Source organism: Geotrypetes seraphini, chromosome 13 (genome assembly GCF_902459505.1).
Source record: "Geotrypetes seraphini chromosome 13, aGeoSer1.1, whole genome shotgun sequence".
In the NCBI taxonomy this organism is placed as follows: Eukaryota; Metazoa; Chordata; class Amphibia; order Gymnophiona; family Dermophiidae; genus Geotrypetes; species Geotrypetes seraphini.
Genome location: NC_047096.1, coordinates 41680254 through 41702437, shown reverse-complemented (window position 1 = coordinate 41702437; position 22184 = coordinate 41680254). Strand labels below are relative to the sequence as shown.

The following is a 22184-nucleotide window of genomic DNA, read 5'->3' as shown; positions in this document are numbered from 1 at the left end:
TTACAAGTTATTCCACACTTTTCCTGACACTTTTTGTTTCAGTGATATGAAATGAAGCAAAAAGTGTCAAGAAAAGTGTGAAATAACTTGTAAGTTTCATGGCTCCACATCATTCTCTTGTTGGTTGGGCTGAGAACTTTTCAGCAGCCCCTCGTACAGTTCAAATGTCAAAATCCCTAATGAGAAAAGTAAGATATACAACTGTGGCAAGTATGACATCTTTAAGAACACCAGAAATCAAAGAGATTTGGAACAGACAATTTTTTTTCATCTGTGCAGACTTCATCATTGGCTTTTGCCTCTTTGCAAGAGAAAGCATTTCATATAAAGACTTTGCGATAAGAATTCAGAATACAAAAAGAAAAGCTTTCCTAAAAGGAAATGAAGTTGCCTCATGGCCACATCATTCTCTTTTGATAGAAGGAAGAAAGAGGAAGATAGTGAGAGTGAAGTGTTCTTACAGAGACTGCCATATTTTTAAGTGAAGTAGTAGGAGCTCAGATAGGCCACAGAAATAGAGGTTTTGAGGAATTCTTGTAAAATGAAGTGAAAGGAACAGTGGCATACCAAGGGCGGGGCGGAGGGTGCGGACCGCCCTGGGTGCCGGCCCTAGGGGGGTGCACAGCTGACCGGATAGCCGGGTCCGGAACCTCTCGTGCTGCTCTAAACTGCACCTCAGCGTGGCTGCCATCTCCCACACTCCCATGGGCTGGCATTTCACTTTCTCATCTGCCTTCCCCCCACTTCCATCAACATCTGCCCCCTTTCTTTCCCTTCAACCCAATTCCATCCAGTATCCTTCCCCCTTATGTCTCTCTCCCCTTTCCCTTCCCTCACTTCCATCAGCATCTTCCCCCTTTCTTTCAGATCAAAAACTTTTACGAATCCCTTCCGTAAAAGAGTTCTACTACACCCAGAAAATAAATTTTACAGTTGTCGCCCCAACATTGTGGAATGCCCTAACACAACAACTTCGAGAAGAACAACATTTAGATAAATTCAAGATTAACCTGAAGACTTTCTTATTCCGTGACGCTTTTGCCTGTGCTTAGAGCTGCCTTCTTTCCTTCTTTTTTTTTTTCCCCCTTTCTATTTCCCTCTCCTTCTCTTCTCTCTCCTTCACTCTTCTGGTTCTCATTTATTTAACCAACCGCTTTAAAAATGCGACCCCACCCAATATGTTATTCCCCACTCCCACTTTCTCCCTTTCTTCTCCAAAACATGTAACTTTTTCCCTCCTTTCCCTCTTACCCTCTTACCCTCACTTTCATGTCTGTCAAGTTATGTTTTTGATGTTCACCCATCGTCCTTATATATTTTTGACTCTTTTCTCTTTCTAATAATTTTACTGTGAACCGGCCAGATACCTATTGATGGTCGGTATATTAAAAAGATAATAAACTTGAAACTTGACTTCCCTCCAACCCAATTCCATACAGTATCCTTCCCCCTTATGTCTCTCTCCCCTTTCTCTTTCCAGTTCCATCAGCATCTGCCCCCTTTCTCTTCCTTCACCACCCTTCCATACCACCCTGCCCCCTTTCTCTCCCTCCACCACTCTTCCATACTACCCTGCCCCTTTCTCTCCTTCTTCCACCCTACTATTCCACCCTGCCCCACCACCCTGCCCCCTTCTCTCCCTTCACCATCCTTCTATACTCCTTTCTCTCACCCTCCAAACCAATGCAGGAAGGTCCCATGACAAATGGAACTGTGGCTCTGCTCAGGAAGAAGTAAGTGACATCAGAGGGGGTGGGCTGGCAGACTCATGGAGTTGCAGCAAGATCCCGTGGTGACTGCGGCTTCCGGTCCACCCCCTTCAATGTCACTTACTTCTTCCGAAGCAGAGCCGGCAGACACAGTCATCGCGGGACCTTCCTGTACTTCAGCCCAGCTGCCAACTCTGCTCTGGAATAAGTACATCGGAGGGGGTGAACCAGCAGCTGCGCTAAGGTGCAGGTCCTTCAAGGGGGAGGATATGTCAGCTCACTGGGGCCCCCTAGAGCCGTGGGGTCTGGGGGAACTGCCCTCTTTGTGCCCTCCTAACACCGGCCCTGCTGCCCTCAGCACCATTGATGTTATGCTCAGACTAGAAACAGCTAGAAGTAGGGGCTAAATCCTTGAATAATTATGAATGAAGGTTCATGGCACAAGGATTCAGCTGGAAAAAGAAAAAAAAAACCTGACAAATTTGCATAATGTTAAATCTCCCTGGATCATTAGGATTGCATTCTCCCTTTGGTTTTATACTTTATTATAAAACCTAGCATATCAGATGTTCATATGTTGACAAGCTGCTATAAATTTAGAAAAGAGAATGCTGCCTGGGTGTCTTAGTTTTTGCACTTTTGATTTGCCTAATAGGATTTCATCAAAAGACAAACCCAGCAAACGAGTAATAATTCAAAGTATTTTCTCAGGAATATTGGCAACCGGTATTTCAGTTCCCAGCAAGAGAATTTTCCACTGGGACTGACACCGAAGTGGTTGCCAGTGAGCTGAAATAAGTATTCTGATTTATCACTAGACAGGGGTATCTTTTCCCCCTAATTTATTTGTAATTCTAATATTTGATGGTCTGGGTAGCTACAATTTGTACTTTGAGCATCTTTAAAGCTATTCAGCTCTCCTTATAATTGGTTCACCAACACTGTGAACCTCCAACTGCATTGCTTCCAATGGGAGGTGGGGACAGGCAGGTTCTCTGGAGTCCTGCAAAGCTTGTGTGTCCCTCATTATTGGAAAAAAATGATCGTGAAACAGCACCCCCACTGGCAGGACTGTAGGTGAATGACTTCCGTTCAGCTTAGAAAAAACAGTGGCATCAAGAAAATTCTTATGCTGTTATGACTAATTATGATACCCTATTAGCGCGCACTAATCAGCAAGCACACCTCAGTAAAAGAGGGCCTATGATCTTCATTAAATAATTTATTGATTTTTTTTTTAAATTTATAAAGATACAATATATCAAATCAAATGAAAAAATACAAACAGGAAAGCATAAAACAGAAAAAAGTCGTAGGGTGTCATAAAAGGACCCGTTAGTGTTCAGTCAATCTCATTGCACTAAGATTTACACCCCTTGTTCATCATTAGCCTCTATTAACTTTTTTCTATTTTTTTTTCAAATAATATTTATTTTTATAAACATTTCATAAATATACTTATTTAAAGTGCAATCTTACCCCCTCTTTTACTAAGGTGCGCTATGCTTTTTAGTGCGCAGTAAATATCAGCGTGAGCTAGACACACGCTAAATGCTAATGCGTGCATGTTATCCTATGGATGCATTAGCGGTTGGTGCATGTGCTGATTTAGCGCGCGCTAAAATGCTTAGCGCACCTTAGTAAAAGAGGGCCTTAGTTATTCATGTATCTTAAACATTTTTGGCCATCGGTCAGGGGTAGTTAATCCAACATGTTTTGCATTATCCCGGCTTTATCAAGGATCTCCCCTTTTCCTGCTGAGAAACCATTTGCTCCTGATCTATAACTTGAGGATTTTTTGAGGAGAGTTTGATATACAGTATACCTTGGGAACATCTATTGGAGCTGAGTAGACCGGCATTCTTGAGCATCAGGTTTATGAAATCCCCCTTAACTAGCCCTTATTTCTGCTTCTCCACTAGCCCCCAATAATAACTGCTGCCTCCAGCTCCAATTGAAAATGTTGCAGGTCTGCTGTCCATAGATTATGTTTGCTATATAGTTTCTGAGTATCCACATTATATTACGGTGGTGGAATGTTATGATGCTGTTACTGAGGTGATTTGAATTTGAATATTTATGTGTTATATTGTGTGACAAGTGAGAAATCTGGGACTGATGTGTTGCATACAGCTTTTTGATACAGGCCAGGCAAACATACTAATCACATTTAAACAGTGAAATATTTAGGTGTGCTTTGTTCAGTTGTGAATCATACTAGTCTTTTTACTAAGGTGCAGTAGCTTTTTTAGCGTGCGTTAAATGTTAAGGCGTGCTAACGTGCTCATAGAATATAATGGATGCGTTAGCACGCCTTAGCATGCCTTAACATTCAGCGTGCGCTAAAACGTCTACCACACCTTAGTAAAATGACCCATTTGTGTGTCACATACAGGAATGTTGTCTGTCGGGTGTGTAACAGAAGAAAGGAATGAGAACCACTGCTCTAAGCTAAGCGGGAGTCCTTTACCTAAAGTTCAGCCAGTGGGGTATGCTTTGTCACTATTATATTTTCAACAGCAAGAGGGACAGACAAGCTCTGCAGGACCCCAGAAAACCTGCTTGTCCTTAGCAATTGAAAACACATTATTGAAGCATCACCCCCTACCGACATCAATGCAGTTGGAGGATTCCCAATCAGCTTAGAGGGAACAGTGGTTCGTCACACACAGCTTAGCAAAAGGGCCCCTAAAGAAAAGAGTGAGCAAGACCTACATTTACCCTTATGCACACAGGGAAATGTTGTTCTTCTAATTCCACTGAAAAAACATGGAGATGGTTCTTCAGAGGTCAATATTCAAAACACTTATGCAATCAACATTGGGCACTGCCCATACTGTATAAATGTATTTTTTTTAATGTCAGGCTATGAAGTATATACATTTTGAAGTCCATCCAAAATATATCAATTTTGTAAAAGAAAAGGTCAGAGGAATTCCAGAAATGGGGGGGGGGGTCTATATAACTGTACATTGATGACTGCAACCCATATGTAGGTGAACCACATGCATAGCAGTCATAACTTTAAATGGAAAAGTATAGGACCATGTATTCAGTGGTTGTATCCAAATGAATAGGCATAAAGATAAGTAGTTAAATCATTCACTTATATTTACATAGTGGCCAACCTTTTGAATATTGCTCCCATTATCTTTGGGGTCTGGGCCTATATGTTGGGAACCTGATCCTCTTATATCACTTGGCTCAGTCAACCAATGAGCACATTACCATTGTCAACCAGCATAAGAACAAGAAAAGTATGAAAATAGAGTGAGGGACTCTATTCAGACCTCCTACTGACAGATTTCTTAATGCTGCGACACATTGCAATCATGGGATCAGTTGATACTTTGAAATGAGAGGGACCCTCAGTGCTTTAATAACTGGGTAGTTATCAGCAGGGAAAGCTGTGGTTCTCTGATAAAAGGGGACAGAGAGAAAGCCGTCCAAAACTGGCTGGGCAAGCTCTGAGACAGCTTTTAGCAAACAGGAAAAAAAAAAACCAACCCAACCCCAGATAATACTGATGAATATTGCAGCTCCTGTCCACGACAGTAGCTCTGAAGTGCCTGATCTTGGCACTAGGAGACTTCTCGTTGTGAATGCATGTTCTGCCCCTTGCCTACTTATCCAGAAAAACTATCAGCTTACCACAGCCAGATCTGCTGGTGACATGGACAAGACAACAATACAACAGAGGTCTATTTAATAGCCGCAGATGCTTTGTCTAAACAATAAAAGGCACTGTACAGCTCAGTTTTCATTTTTTTTTATCATTTCCTTCAGCAGGCTTGTTTATTTATGACTGCCACACAAAGTGCTTTCATAAAAAGATGCCATTAGAGCCGAATGATGCTTGCCTGCCACCGAAGATCACACTGTATACAAATGCCCTGTAATAACTTATTTTTATCCCTGCCTATTCCTATTCATTCTTTCTTTCTAATGTAAAGAAGGTTGAAAATGGAATAATGCAACAAGGCAAAGGCTTTCCATGGAACAAAGCCAAGGGTGAAGATGGCATAAGTCGAGGTGAATGCCGAAATGATAGTATCATCCAGGGATGAGCACCCAGAAAATTTCTCTGTCATGTTTATTTGCTTTTTTTTTTCATTTCCAACGAATGTCACTAACCCTATAAAGGTCGCACAAATTTGTGGATCAAAATTTGAGAGCGACCCTGAGATGCAGGTGTAATGTGATTGGTTAACAAGTCAATTAATAGTAATTACTGGGTGTTAACAGTCAATTATTGATGTTAACTGGTGTCAGTTAGAATTGGTGTGTGCATCTGACTGCACACTGTTCTATAACGCTGGGTCCCCAAATCAGGTGTAGACATGAGGGGCATAAGCGGGTCAGGGACATTCCAAAATTGTGTATGCAGGGTTATAGGATACCGGGGATGCTTGCCTAAATTGGGTACCAGGAGAAGCCAAGTAGTTAGAACTGGTTAAGCTCTGGAACACGTTGACAGAGGTTATGGTAAGAGCGGTTAACTTGGCTGGTTTTAAGAAAGTTTGGATAATTTCCTGGAGGAAAAATCCATAGTCTGTTATTGTGACAGAAATGGTGGAAGCCACTGTTTGCCCTGGATTGGTAGCATGAAATGTTCAACCATTTGTTTTTTTTGCCAGGTACTGGTGATCTGGATTGGTCACTGTGGAGATTGGCTACTAGGTTGGATGAACCATTGATCTGACCCACTGGGGCTATTCCTATGTTCTTATGTTAGAGCTAAAGCCTCAGCACCCTGATGTTGTATGTTCAAACCCTGCACTAAACTAAACTAAAACTTAACTTTATATACCGGGTCTTCAACCAGAGGAAGCTCGACGCGGTTAGCAATAAGTTAAAAGATAAACTAAAATGCATGAGGATTAGTTTTCAAAATGTTTAGCAAATAGAAAAGTTTTTAAAGATTTACGATAAGATTGAAAAGAGCTGGGACACCTCAAAATTAAAGGAAGTTCATTCCATAATTGGGGAAATTGGAGAAGGTTATCATAGTGCGCCCTCACCTGGAGTACTGCGTCAAGCACTGGTTGCCATACATGAAGAAGGACACGGTACTATTTGAAAGGGTCCGGAGAAGAGCGACTAAAATGGTTAAGGGGCTGGAGGAGTTGCCGTACAGTGAGAGATTGGAGAAACTGGGCCTCTTCTCCCTTAAAAAGAGGAGACTGAGAGGCGACATGATTGAAACATTCACAATATGAAGGGAAAGAACTTAGCAGATAAAGGTAGGGAGAACGAGAGGGCACTCTCTGAAGTTGAAAGGGGATAGATTCTGTACAAACGTAAGGAAGTTCTTCTTCCCCCAATGAGTGGTAGAAAACTGGAACACTCTTCCGGAGTCTGTTATAGGGGAAAACACCCTCCAGAGATTCAAGACAAAGTTGGAGAAGTTCCTGCTAAACTGGAACATACGCAGGTGAGGTTGGACCCGTTTAGAGCACTGGTCTATGACCTGGGGGCCGCCGTGTGAGTGGACTGCTGGGCACGATGGACCACTGGTCTGACCCAGCAGCGGCAATCCTTATGTTGTTATGTTTTCCATGCAGGCACCTGAAATGGACTTAAGTGCCAGTACTGTTGCCTAAGTCCATTGTAGGTACCACTGGATGTGATTCTATAAATGGCACATAACTGAATATTGACAGGTGCTATGTGCCTCAATCATGGCTTTGTTCACCTTGGCAAGACTCAAGGTGAACAAAGCCATGGGACCGGACAATCTACACCCCAGGGTGCTCAGTGACCTGCGTGATATCCTGGCAGAACCGCTATCAGGACCCTTCAATCTCTCCCTAAGTTCGGGGAGAGTCCCCATAGACTGGAAAACAGCTAACGTCGTTCCACTGCACAAAAAGGGTTGCAGGGCAGAGGCTGCAAACTACAGACCGGTGAGTCTCACATCAATAGTATACAAACTCATGGAAACACTAATCAAACGTAAATTAGACGCAATCTTGGATGAGGAGAATCTACGAGATCCCAGTCAACACGGATTCACCAAGGGTAGGTCCTGCCAATCCAATCTCAACATCTTCTTTGATTGGGTAACAAAATAGCTAGACTTGGGAGAATCCATGGACGTCGTATACCTAGACTTCAGCAAAGCTTTCGATAGTGTCCCGCATCGCAGGCTGTTGAGCATGATGAAATCAATGGGGCTGGGAGAAACACTAACTACATGGGTCAATGACTGGCTGAGTGGCAGATTTCAGAGGGTGGTAGATAACAGTACCCTCTCTAAAACATCGGAGGTTACCAGTGGAGTACCGCAGGGCTCAGTCTTGGGCCCGCTCATTTTCAACATATTCATAGGGGACCTAACTCAGGGGCTTCAAGGTAAGATAACGTTATTCGCTGATGACGCCAAACTATGCAATATAGTGAGAGACGTCAATTCACCCGATAGTATGACACAGGACCTACATTTGTTGGAGCTTTGGTCCTCGACCTGGCAGCTGGGCTTCAACGCTAAGAAATGCAAGATCATGCACCTCGGCAGCAGAAATCCGTGCAGAACTTACACCTTGAATGGTGAGACCTTAGCTAGAACTTCAACAGAACGAGACTTGGGAGTGATCATCAGCGCAGACATGAAAACTGCTGATCATGTGGAGAAGGCTTCATCTAAGGCAAGACAGTTGTTAGGTTGCATCCGCAGGAGTTTCGTCAGCCAGAAGCCTGAACTCATAATGCCATTATACAGAACCATGGTGAGACCTCATTTGGAATACTGTGTGCAATTCTGGATGCCACACTACCGAAAAGATGTGTTGAGAGTAGAGTCGGTGCAACGGATGGCCACCAGGATGGTCTCGGGGCTCAAGGATCTATCGTATGAGGAAAGGATGAAAAATTTGCGGCTGTACTCACTCGAGGAACATAGGGAGAGAGGAGACATGATCGCAATGTTTAAGTATATCACCGGCCGTATCGAGATGGAAGAAGAGATTCTCTTTCTAAAGGTCCCTCAGCCACAAGAGGGCATCCGCTCAAACTCAGGGGCGTGAAATTTCATGGCGACACCAGGAAATATTTATTCACCGAGAGAGTGGTTGATCCTTGGAACGAGCTCCCAGTGCAGGTGATCGAGGCAAACAACGTGCAAGAATTTAAGAGCAAATGGGATGCCCATGTGGGATCCCTTAGAGGGTTAAGCCAAGGGAACCTGTCACCAGGAGTGGGATCCCTAGGATAGTAGACTTGGGGGTGGGTCAGTAGAGTGGGCAGACCTGATGGGCTATGGCCCTTATCTGCCTTCATCTTCTATGTTTCTATGTTTCTAATTTGTAGACACTGTTTATTTGCTCACTGGTTGGAAATTTGGGCACACAACTTTATAGAATCTGAGAGGTTACGTGCAAAGAGGGTGCACGGTTACCAATGGACAGCATTAATTTCAAACAGTAATCAGTCCCTAGTATCTTCCTGCTCCATCTCTGCAAATGCACAACCTTCCCTTCTCCCCTTCCTCCCACTGTCAGCTCAAAAGTACATCCTGCCTCAGAATTTTCTAGATTCTTCTGAAGTTTGCACCAACGTGCCTATAGTTTTGTATCTACTTAATATGTAGACGTTTTAAAGATTATTCTTTAAAATCTCATTTTAAATACTTCCTGGCCTGACATTCAAAACTATTTATACGGTTGGCAAGCACTGCTCCCGGGATGAACTGAGGCCCAGATTTGCATTTGAAATTTTGAACGCCATATACTGTTTATAATTAGGGCATATACTGCATGTGTAGTTCTCATTTTACAATGAGAATACAAGTACATGCAAAATAATTTTCCCATCAGCTTTTTGCATGAGCTCTGAGCCAGACATTTTGTCAAAGTGTTCCTTTCAGTTAGGGTTTTAAATGAGAATTGAAAGGGTAATTATGCTTTACTTTCTGGGGAGGGGGTTGTTGCCTTTTTGAGTCTTTCCTTCTTAAATGGCACCACTTCATCGTGTATCTTTTTCAAATTGGATCCCTATGTATACAGAAGCCAGCATTTATATGTGGCTTTTTGGGCACATGTATTGTTTTAAACCATTGCTTTCATTTATCATGGAGTGAAATATATATATCATTGTCAACATCCTTATATTTGTAAATTTTACAAAAGACTCTGTGTAACTTTTTTGTAAAATTTCAAGGATATTGTGAATGTCCTGACCTGATTAAGGGCTCCTTTTACTAAGGTGCTCTTGCAGTTTCAGCATGCGCTTAGAGCATGCTACAATGCCATGCGCGCAGTGGCGTACCAAGGGGGGGGCGCTCTGCCCCGGGTGCCATCCCTGAGGGGGTGCTCCCGGCCTTGCCGTTCAGTCCCCCCCCACCTCCGAAGGACCGCTCGCCCCACTGACCTTCCTGCACCACCTGTGAAGCAGCCCGCAGTGTCAGCGATCCCTGAACTGCTTGGGAGCTGCTTCCTGCGCCGCGGTCCCGCCCCTCCTGATTTCAGAGGAGGGGCGGGACCGCGGCGCAGGAAGCAGCGCCTAAGCAGCGCAGGGATCGTGTCGCGATCCTGCTGCGGCTGCTTCATAGGTGGTGCAGGAAGGTCAGTGGGGCGAACGGTCCTTCGGGAGGGTGGTGGGGGACTGAACGGCAAGGCCGGGAGCATAGGTAGTGCTGCTTCATAGGTGGTGCGGGGAGGCCAGGGGGGCGAGCGGTCCTTCGGGGTGGGGTGGGGCGGGCGGGCAGGCAGGCAGGCAGGCTTTCAAGGGGGTGGGGGGTGACAGGCAGGCAGGCAGGCCTTCAAGGGCGGACAGGCCTTCAAGGGGAGGGGGGGCGACAGGCAGGCCTTCAAGGGGGGAGGCAGGCCTTCAAGGGGGGGACAGGCCTTCGGGGATGTGTGCAGACCTTCAAGGGGGAGGGACAGGCCTTCAAGTGGGGGGCAGGCAGCCTTCAAGGGGGGGACAGGTCTACAAGGGGTTGGGACAGGCCTACAAGGGGGTGGGACAGGCCTTCAAGGGGGGGACAGGCCTTTGGGGGGGTGCAGCCTTCAGGGGGGGTGCAGGCCTTCGGGGGGGTGCAGGACTTCGGGGGGTGCAGACCTTCAAGAGGGGGACAGGCCTTCAAGGGGGGAACAGGCCTTCAAGGGGGGGACAGGCCTTCAAGGGGGGGACAGGCAGGCAGGCCTTCAAGGGGGGGACAGGCCTACAAGGGGGGGACAGGCCTACAAGGGGGTGGAACAGGCCTTCAAGGGGGGTGCAGGCCTTCAGGGGGGGTGCAGGCCTTCAAGGGGGGGGACAGGCCTTCGAGGGGGTGCAGGCCTTTGGGGGGGTGCAGACCTTCAAGGGGGTGCAGGCCTTCAAGGGGGGGACAGACCTTCAAGGGAGGGACAGGCAGGCAGGCCTACAAGGGGGGACAGGCCTACAAGGGGGAGACAGGCAGGCAGGCATTCAAGGGGGGTCAGGCCTACAAGGGGGTGGGACAGGCCTTCAAGGGGGGTGCAGGCCTTTAAGGGGGGACAGGCCTTTGGGGTGGACCCTGGTTTAGAAGTACACGCAGGGAAGGGGGTGTTCAAAGAGACGTGCATATGCCAAACTTTGGGGGGGAGGAAGAAATAATGGGTCTGAAAATAGAGGAGAGGTAGAGAGATGATGGTCCATGGGATTTAGGGAGGGAAGGAACAGAAAGGGAGGGAAATTGGACACAAGGGATGGTGTGGAGGATCGAGAGAAACTCCAGAGCGACTTGTGTCGGTTAGAAACATGGGCGGAGAAATGGCAGATGAAGTTCAATGTGGAGAAATGCAAGGTAATGCATTTAGGCAATAAAAATAAGGAATACGAGTATACAATGTCAGGTGCAACTCTGGGGAAGAGTGAACAAGAAAAGGACCTGGGTGTACTGATAGATAGGACCCTGAAGCCGTCGGCACAATGCGCGGCAGCGGCAAAGAAGGCAAATAGAATGTTGGGCATGATAAAGAAAGGAATCTCGAGTAGATCAGAGAAAGTTATAATGCCGCTTTATAGGGCAATGGTCAGACCACACTTGGAATACTGTGTCCAACATTGGTCCCCCCTACCTAAAGAAGGATATAAAGCTGCTGGAGAGGGTGCAGAGACGAGCAACAAAACTGGTGAAGGGTATGGAGAAACTGGAATACGAGGACAGACTTATAACACTAGGATTGTTCTCCCTTGAGAAAAGGAGACTGCGTGGGGATATGATCGAGACCTTCAAAATACTGAAAGGAATCGACAAAATAGAGCAGAGAAGATTATTTACATTGTCCAATTTGACACGGACTAGAGGACATGTAATGAAGCTGAGGGGGGACAGGTTCAGGACTAATGTCAGGAAGTTCTGCTTTACTCAGAGAGTGGTTGACACCTGGAATGCTCTCCCAGAGGAGATTATGACAGAATCGACCATCCTAGGCTTCAAGAGCAAACTAGATGCATATCTCCTTAAGAGAGGCATATAAGGATTTGATGGACTATAAATTACGCCAGGTGTACACCTGGCAGGGCCTCCGCGTGTGCGGATCGCCGGACTTGATGGACCGAAGGTCTGATCCGGAGAAGGCAGTTCTTATGTTCTTATGTTATGTTCTTATACTGGATAGGAGGGTAATTGGGAAAAGAAAGGGAGAGATGGTGGACTCTGGGGTGGTGGGGAAGGAGGGAGAGATGCCAGATGAAAGGGTAGTTATGAAAAGGTGGATCTGTGGAGGGAGATGAAAAAAAGGAAAGATACCAGACTTCCTGGGGAGGGAAGGGAAATGGAAAGGGAGGACAGAGTTGGCAGATGGATGGTTAGCATGCAGAAAGAAGAAAGAAGGAGACCCTGGCAAGCAAGTTATCAGAAGAAAACCAGAGCCTTGGACCAACAAGATTTGAAATATAACCAGACAACAAAAGGTAGAAAAATTAATTTTATTTTCTGTTTTGTGATTATAATATGTCAGATTTGAAATGTGTATCCTGCCAGAGCTGGTGTTGGACTGCAAACGTGAGCTAGGATTTAACAGAGAGAGGAAAAGTCCTTTTTGTTTCTTTATTTTATTTACACCACAGCGCCAGTGTGGTTAGGAGAAGCCAAAGGGGGTGAAAAAGCTATAAAACCCACCAGGAGTTTTGAAAAAAATCACCCAACTGGGCAGGAAAATCGAATTGAAAAACCAATTCAATAGGCTGAATCGAATTAAAATTTTTTTTCCTGAATCTGGCAGCATTAGTTTGCGCTACTGTCTTAGACTTTAGGATCTGGGATTGGGTAGAGATTGCATCCTCAGTACTTTATAATGCAAGTGAAACGAGGATTTGGTCAGACTTTTGAAGGGTCTGCAGAAAAAAAATATTGTATAGGCCGGGGACATGAGACAGCAGGAAATGGGAACTTTTCTTCCTTCTATTTTTGTGAATGGAAAAGCTGAGGATGTCAGAGAGTTCAGTTAAAATATGTGCTTTATAAGAAAATATAATAACGTGTTTTATAAAGTTTATAGCATAGCAGGCCTACCCAGTGAGGTGTTCCTAGTGGTGGTGGTGGCAGCGTGTCAATGTGTTGAGAGGAAGAGGTGGTCTGGGAAATTCTGCTGAGCAAACTCCGGGCCCATTTCCACCCCCCAGTTAGTCCACTCCACTCAACTGGTTCACACACTGAGTGGGTCTTTGGGTGTTGTTTTGGGATCTCTTCCAGTGGTTTATCAGTATCTCCTTCTGGTGCAAGGAAGGAAACTTTGTTATCCTTAGCATTGACCTACAGAATATGTTTGTAACAGCGCTGCTTGTGTGGCATTAGGCTATGTAGTGATCGAAAGAAAAAAACAGACCTTTGCACATTTTTGCACTATATGGTGGGTGTATGAGGAGATTCACATTTCCTGCACAGCTAAGTCCATGTGAAGTTACCTTGTGCTGTATTTGACATCTAGCAAGGTCTCTGTTTGAAAGGAAAGATCTAAACTTAAAAATGAAGTGGCCAGAAGTTATGGTAAAAGCAGATAGTGTAGCTGGTTTTAAGAAAGATTTGGACAAATTCCTGGAGGAAAAGTCCATAATCTGTTATTAAGACATGGGGAAAGTGTCTGGTTGCCCTGGATCGGCAACATGGAATTTTGCTACTCTTTGGGTTTTGACCAGGTATTAGTGTCCTGGATTGGCTACCATGAGAATGGGCTACTGGGCATGATGGACCATTGGTCTGACCCAGTTAGGCTATTCTTATGTTATGTTCTCATCTGTAGGGGCCTTTGTTTTCACTTCTTATTTTAATGTATTTTTTTTCTGGAAACTTATCAGTGTTTTTTATAATGGGAACAAAAATGGAAGAGAATTAATGTGTGTGGGATGAGGGGGTAACTAATTTCTTCAGCTAAATAATTCAATCCACTTCAAACAGACATAGGAGAACTCACGCACCATTCACACACCCTCCAACCAAAAACGTCAAAAGAAAAAAACTGTTCGACAACCTCCTAGCCATTCGAGCTGCAACACTCGACCCCCAACTCTACAACCAATTGACATCGACCACAGACTGCAAAACCTTCAAAAAGAAATAAAAACCCTTTTATTCAAAAAACACATAAAACCAAACTAACACAATCAGAACTGTCCCAAGCATCACCTGCAACTACTCCATATGTACTTCTGATGTCATGACAATTCAGACATAATTTATGTTATGTTATGTTTGGAATATAAGAAAATTTTCACTGCCTGTTTCTATTCTGACCATTTATTCCGTTTCATGGTCATTACAAGAAATATTTTTTTACATGGGGAGGGTGTCAAAAAATGATGGGCCCCGGGTGCCACATACCCTAGGTACGCCACTGCATGCGCGCTAGATGCTAACGCCTCCATAGAGCCTGCATTAGTATTTTCTGTGTAGTGCAGGGTTAGCATGTGCTAATCTTCAGCGTGCGCTAAAAACGCTAGCGCACCTTAATAAAAGGAGCCCTAAGTCATCCTTTATTTGTGGTATGCTGCTTATTGGTTGATCCTACCTAACCCTCTCTTGGAAACGATCTCTGATCTAACTTTGTAACCCTCCTTCCATAACTCTTTTTGTAATCCTCTTTGAACCGAAAGGTAATGGCGGAATAGAAATCTGTAATGTAATGTAATATATTCAAAAACTGGAAGAATGCAGTTTTCCCCAAACATCGGTTACCTAATTGATATCATGTGTGTTGACAACGCCACAGAGTTTTCCATTGTAACATTTAGGCCCTCTTTTACTAAGGTGCACTAACTGATTTAGCGCGCGCTATACGCTAATGCGTGCATGTTAGTCTATGGACGTATTAGCGTTTAGCGTGCAGTAATTCGATTAGCGTGCACTAATCGGTTAGCACACCTTAGTAAAAGAGGGGGTTAGCCTCCAGAGAAGACATGCGTATGTGGGATGCTTGGCTCATAATTTCCACTCACCGACTTACACTATCAGAGTTCTGCCTGCCTTGAGAAATCATGGCTTCCCCCATCTTTTGGGACCATAGTCTCAAAGAAAGAAATTGTTGTACCCACATCCTCTGCAAATAGTAACACTGTAAATGTCATTTACTCTGGCGGCATTCTTAATGCCAAAGTTTCTTTACTTGGGTAATTCCTGAAGAAGAGGTCTTGTTCCTTGTAACGGAGCTCTGTAGAGCGAGCGATAGTGGAACCTTAAATTATGCATATAAGCTGCATTCCACATTGACACACTGCCTGGATTGCCAAAGCTAAGTTTAGCCGACACTTCCTTTGATTGAACTTGATTTATTACCTTCTGGCCTACGCACATTTATATTTTTGTATGATATTCATAGGGAGAATATTCTTTCATTGAGCACAATTATATTTTTTTAGTGCACAGATAAAATATATCAATTTAAACAAATAGCACACGAGGGATATCCGATGATGGTGTGCGGCCCACAGTGAGTAATAAGTTTTCCACTGTTTTAACTGTGGCCTAAATTTAAGCGGTAGAGCCTTTTGCTTTTTTGGAGTATTGCTCTTTTCAGCTATACTGTCACACTGAGGATACCCTGTTTAAATAAAATATTATTTATAAAAACAATTAATATTCTTTCCTGGAAATATTTGTACATTTTATTTGAATTTTGGTCTGTTTGGCTTTGGGTTTGTTAGTAAATAAAGACCTGAACGGTCCCTTTAGTGTACACAAGAAGAGGGCTAGAATGATTTGAACCACTCCATGCAGATTACTCCCTCTATGCCAGGGGTGCCAAAGTCCCTCCTCGAGGGCCGCAATCCAGTCGGGTTTTCAGGATTTTCCCAATGAATATGCATGGGATCTATTTGCTTGCACTGCTTTCATTGTATGCTAATAGATCTCGTGCATATTCATTGGGGAAATCCTGAAAACCCGACTGGATTGTGGCCCTCGAGGAGGGACTTTGACACCCCTGCTCTATGCCTTTGTTTAAGTTTTTACCTGCCATTCTGTTCGGGATGCACATTCTATTTTTCTTCTATTGCATTTTCAATAGAGTTGGATTTGATGAGATTGCCATCTGCAATTGACAACTGTTAATAACCGGTAAGATGTGCTGAGGATGCTAATACTGTCAGCCAGAATGATCTATTACTTCAGTTTTCATCAGCCCTGTCACTCAAGGACAACAGTATAGGATATTAGTTATTTGAAATGCTGGGGTTACAGACCTAAACCTGATCTCAGGAAGTAAATAAAACATCACTTTCAAACTAGTTTCAAGTTAATAGTTTTAGAGAGAGATGCATACACCATTGACTAGCTTAGCAGAGGGAGGGGTGACCACTGAATAAGATAGCTATTCTGCCCTCAATATCTTGTGCGCAATTTTTTTAAAATTATTATTATATTCATATGTTACATAACATATCAAGAAAACATAAGCCAAAGGGGGAAAACCAAAAACAAACACTTTAGGCAACATTTAACAATTCTAGCCCACATTATTGGGATTGCCTCATGACATGGGCATTAGGAGACAATGCTTATAGGGTATCTGCAAAACAGGCACAAATACTTAGGCCCTCTTTTACAAAGGCACAATAAGCGTCTTAGCGTGGATTTAACACGTGCTAAATCAACGCATGTGCTTAGCGCTAACGCATCCATAGGATAACATGCACGCATCAGCATTTAGTGTGCGCTAAAAAGCGTAGCGCACCTTTGTAAAAGAGGGGGTTAAAGTCATATTTATCATCAACCACTATACATTATTTTTTGAAACTCATGTATGCATATTTTACTTTGTCCTTGTAGTAATAGTAGCAGGGTATATTTTAAACTAGCAGTAATTTCCTACTCAGTTGTAGTTCTTCTGTCTCATAGGTCACTCCACGCATATGATTCCTTTTCTCTACTTACAAGAGAGACCTTCCTGGATCATTACTTCAAGTTGTAGACACCTGCTTTATTCCTATCGTGTTGTTCCCCTACCCTCTTGGTCTTTCTCTGCACTTCTCTTTGTTAGAAGGCGGCTCCATCTTGTCTCATTGTGAGAAGTTCTAAGTCAGTCCCTCTCTTCCATCTGGAGAAAGTACCCTCTTTTTATCAGCCCCTCATGGCCCCTGCACTTACTGAAGTCCCAGGAGTTCCCGGTTCACCTTTAAGTCCAACAACAATAGCAGCATCTAAACTAAAACTAAACTAAACTAAACCTTAGGTTTATATACCGCATCCTCTCCACAATCGCAGAGCTCGGCACGATTTACAAGATTTTGAAGAGAAAGGAACGCCAATGAAGGTTAAAGGATAGAGTGAGAGGAATATGTGGGGGGCATAGGATGCCAAAGATGGAGTGAATATTACATTTTTGAAAACAGCCAGGTTTTCAGATGTTTGTGGAAAAGTTGGAGAGAGCTCAGGATCCGAAGGGGGGAGGTAAGGTTGTTCCAGAGCTCAGTGAATCTGAAGGGGAGGGAGGAGGACCCTAGTTTTCCTACACAGGAGATGCCTTTTAATGAAGGGAAGGATAGTTTTAGTTTGTGAGTGGATCTGGTAGTATTAAGATTAGAGGAGTTCCAGGAGAGTGGGATAAGGGGAGGGAGGATGCCATGAACGATTTTGAAAGTTAGACAGGCGCATTTAAAGTGGACCCTGGCATTAATTGGAAGCCAGTGGAGCTTGGACAGGAGCGGTGAGGCATGGCCGAATTTACTTTTAGCGAAGATAAGCTTAGCCGCGGCATTCTGGATCCGCTGAAGTCTAAGAAGGTTTTTCTTGGTAAGGCTAAAGTAGATTGAGTTGCAGTAGTCCAATCTGGATAGGATGATGGATTGGATGAGGACGGTGAACTGATTTGATGGAAGTAGGATCTTACTTTCCTCAGCATGTGAAGGCTGAAAAAGCATTTTTTTGCCAAGGAATTGATATGGTCATTGAAAGACAGAGTAGAGTCGATGATGATGCCCAAGACATTGCTAGAGGACTCCAGCTGCAGAGTGGGTCCAGAGGACAGAGGGATGGAGGTGGGAAGATGTTCTAGTTTTGTGCCGAGCCATAGTAGTTTAGTTTTGGACTCGCTCAGTTTCATTTTGACCATATGGGCCCAGGACTGTTCGTTATGTTCTCTGAGAGGTTGGTAAGGTTTGGGTCGGTCTCAAGGAGGACTAGGATGTTGTCGGCATAAGTGTAAATTGTTTCTAGGGGGGATAGATGGAGGAGTTTAAGGGAGGACATATAGATGTTGAAAAGAATAGGGGAAAGAGGTGAGCCTTGCGGGACTTCACAAGTTGGTTTCCAGGGGGCGGATGAGGTGCCATTCATGTTGACGGTGTAAGAACGAGAACGTAAGAATTTTGAGAACCAATCTAGGACTGTGAAGTTGATGCCTATTTCGGAGAGTTGGTAGACTAGGATGTCATGGTGGACAATGTCAAAAGCAGCAGAAAAGTCGAATTGAAGGAGGACGGTGAACTTATTTTGAGAGTGGAGTAGTTGGACCTTTGTGATTAGGGAGGTCAGCATCTGCAATAGACAGCCACAAACTCAGCAATCGACCCAGATATGTCATTCTGATTCCAATAACTTCTCCTAATGCTTCAGGCTGCATGTAATGTGTTCTGTTCTGGTATCTGATGACATTTCAGAAAATGAGTCTCCATTATGGATATTGGGGCTGGTTTAGCTGATTGATTATTACTGAATGGAATGTGCACTATGGTCCAGATTCAGTACATGGAGCACAAATTTGGATGCTGAAAAAAATTGGCATGGAGCACTATTCTATAAAGACCATTCTGGCTTGAGCAGTCTTTATAAAATAGCGCTTAGGGTTGGGACTGTAATTGCTGCCTAATGTTAGTCACCTTTCATGTATCAATCATTCTTTTGCAGGCATTACAGAATTGCGCTTAGCAGGCATCTAACTTAAAACTTAGGCGCCTTTAATATAAACCAGGGTTTCAAAGTACTACATAATAGATACCAGTCCTTTAGAGAATCGCATCTAGCAATGCATAACTCACTTTCCCTGCCCTAAACACGCCTATGTTACTGTTAGGCGCCACAGTCAGGTTTCCGGTCTCAGTATAGTATGGAAACGGTACTTTCTGCAATTTTGGATTTTCTTCATAAGCAATTCTTTTTTTAATCTTTATCTTTATTGAATTTTCAAAATAATCACAAGATAACCTTGTTCAAGAAAATCAGTTGTAAAAGGTACGAGTACAAATTAAATCAATTCTCAAAGAAACAAATTAAACTTTCTTAGACCACAATCAATCCTCGGAGAATTTCTGGAAAATGTGAAGAGAAACAATAATTCTTACAATAACTTGATATAAAAGAATAGGCTTAGCAGTAAGGTTCCCTGTACGACTTAAATAACACTAGCAGTAGACAGCTTCTTCATATCAAGAAATGCGCGCAAGTGTTCAGGTAAAAAAAAGACATATTTAACTGCAAAATACTTGACTAAACATTTACATGGATAGGCTAAGAGAAAAGTTGCTCCCAGCATCACTGTTTCAGTTCTCATTGCTAAGAAAAGTTTATGTCTCTCTTGTGTTTGTCTTGCGATGTCTGGGTATATCCAAACCCTTTTCCCCAGAAAAAGTGATTGAGAATTTTGAAAGTATAATCTCAGAAGTGAATTAGCGTCTTGCTCAAACACAAAAGAAACCAGTAAAGTGGCTCGCCCTGTGGAGTCTGCAAGCGATGATTCAAGTATGTCTGTAAGATTTAGTTGCTCCACAGCTGGACCTTGAGGAGTGTCTCCTAACTTTTTTGTAGGAATATAATAAATACGATTGATCGGAGGAATTAAGTCAACTGAGTATTTCAATACGTCAACAAGATATTTTCTTAGCATTTCCATAGGTGACATTCCAATTGAATGAGGAAAGTTGAGAATTCGCACATTTAATCTTCTATTATAATTTTCCAATTGTTCTATTTTCTTATTCAAATTTATTTTATCTTTGACCAATTCTGAAGATAGAGTTTGTAAATCAGCAACCTTAGTCTTAACCTGGGATACTTCCACATTAATTGGTCTATAGTACCCTGCAGTTTCTCTCCCAAGGCATTAACAGTGTTCCCGCTAAGCTGCGCTGGGGTGCGCTGACGCACAAAATATTACCTCGCAGCGCACAAGTTTCTCGTCACAGCGCACACAGTGTAGAGCACAGTTCTTCAACCGCCGGTCCGCAAACAAAATCTTGCCGGTCCGCGAAGGATTCGGTCCCCGCCGCAACGAAAGGCCGGCGTCAGCTGACTTGCAACTTCCTGTTGCAGTCGCTGTGCCGGGACTCCTGCCTTCGCCGGGACTCCTGCCTTCCACCGCGTTTGCCTCCTGCCTTGTCTCCGCACCTCCAGACCAGCAGCGGCAGCTGTGTATGCTTTTAACTTCGGCACAGAGCTGCCCCTAATCAATAGTTTAGCGCGGTTTCATAAGGCAGCCTCGGGGCCTTTGCTAGGCCGGCCCACATCGCATCATCGAAGCGGGCCGGCTATCAAAGGCCCCGAGGCTGCCTCATGAAACCGCGCTAAACTATTGATTAGGGGCAGCTCTGTGCCGAAGTTAAAAGCATACAGAGCTGCCGCTGCTGGTCTGAACTCTTGGGCCGCTGAAGGAGGGCAAAAAGCAGCTGTCCTGGAGGTTTCCCTTCCTCTCGCCTTTACAGGTTCCTTTTTTCCACCTTTTTTTTTTCCTTCAAACGGCAACGGGCCCCAGCATCGACATCAATCAAGTAAGTTCCACTGTCAATCAAGCGGTTCTGCTCGGCCAAAGCTTCCCCTGTGACATGAGCCACCCTCAGGGGAAAGAAAGTGACCCACAAAGGTGAGGGGAAGGGGGGCAGATGATGGAAGTTGGGGGGGGGAGAGAGAGAGAGAAGGGGCAGATGATGGAATGGAGGAGATGAGAGAGAGAGAGAAGGGGACAGATGATGGAAGTGAGAAGAAGGGAGAGAGAGCAGAAGGCAGATGGATGTCAGTTGAGAAGGGAGAGCAGATGCTGAATGGAAGTGGGGAAAGAACACATACTGGATGGAAGGAGGAGATAAATAAAGGGGGAAGAAAATAGTAAGATAATGGAGGGGTGAGGGAAAGGGGTGACAAGCTGTGTGTAGACACAGTGAAAAGAGGGAAACGGGACTAAATAGTAAGAAAGAATTTAATTTAGATGGAGGCAGAAAATAGAGAAGGAAGACCAGAGAAGAAAAGGGAAGAGAGAGCAGAGAATGATCAGATCTGAGTGGAGGAAATGAGAAGAGAGATATGCTAAAAACCACAGGGGGGAGGGAAGGATAGAGATGCCAGACCATGAGGGGAACAGAAGGAAGATGATGGATGCTAGACCAAATTGGGGGGTGGGGGGGGGCAGGAGGAGAGATGGCAGGGAAAGACAGACAGTGAATGGAAGGGGCAGATGCTGGACTGAAGAGACAGAGAAGATTATCATGCTGCTGTACCGGGCCATGGTACGCCCTCACCTGGAGTACTGCGTCCAGCACTGGTACTTTAAGAAGGACACGGTACTACTCGAAAGGATCCAGAGAAGAGCAACTAAAATGGTTAAGGGGCTGGAGGAGTTGCCGTACAGCGAAAGATTAGAGAAACTGGGCCTCTTCTCCCTTGAGCAGAGGAGATTGAGAGGGGACATGATAGAAACATTCAAGGTACTGAAGGGAATAGACTTAGTAGCTAAGGCAGGGAGAACGAGAGGGCACTCTCTAAAGTTGAAAGGGGATAGATTCCATACAAACGTAAGGAAGTTCTGTGGTAGAAAGCAACATATTTATTTGGCTCATAACTTGCTGGCGCCCGATATTTTTAGCTCACAGTGAAAAAAGTTTGCTCACAACACCCGCCCGCTTAGAGGGAACACTGCAGTCACGAGCGCTGCAATTTCTTTAGAAGAGCTGGGAACTGTTGTGTTGATCTTCATGAGAGCCTCCCATATGCTCTCTCTTCATAAGCAATTTAGTAAAGGCAGCAATGCCCTTATTTTACAGTTTGATCTCAGCAGTGCCTTTGATTTGGTAGATCACTCTAAACTCTTAGAATGC

General features: G+C 44.2%; 1 protein-coding gene across 1 annotated transcript in view; it reads left to right on the top strand.

The window, feature by feature from the left end:
• The first annotated feature begins 1698 nt into the window (after nucleotides 1-1698).
• Nucleotides 1699-22184, top strand: part of LOC117347602 (importin subunit alpha-3-like) — a 33586-nt gene continuing 13100 nt past the window's right edge. The window contains exon 1 of the mRNA XM_033918728.1: nucleotides 1699-1733. Coding sequence (XP_033774619.1) covers nucleotides 1699-1733 — 35 coding nt within the window. The remainder of the gene's footprint in view (nucleotides 1734-22184) is intronic.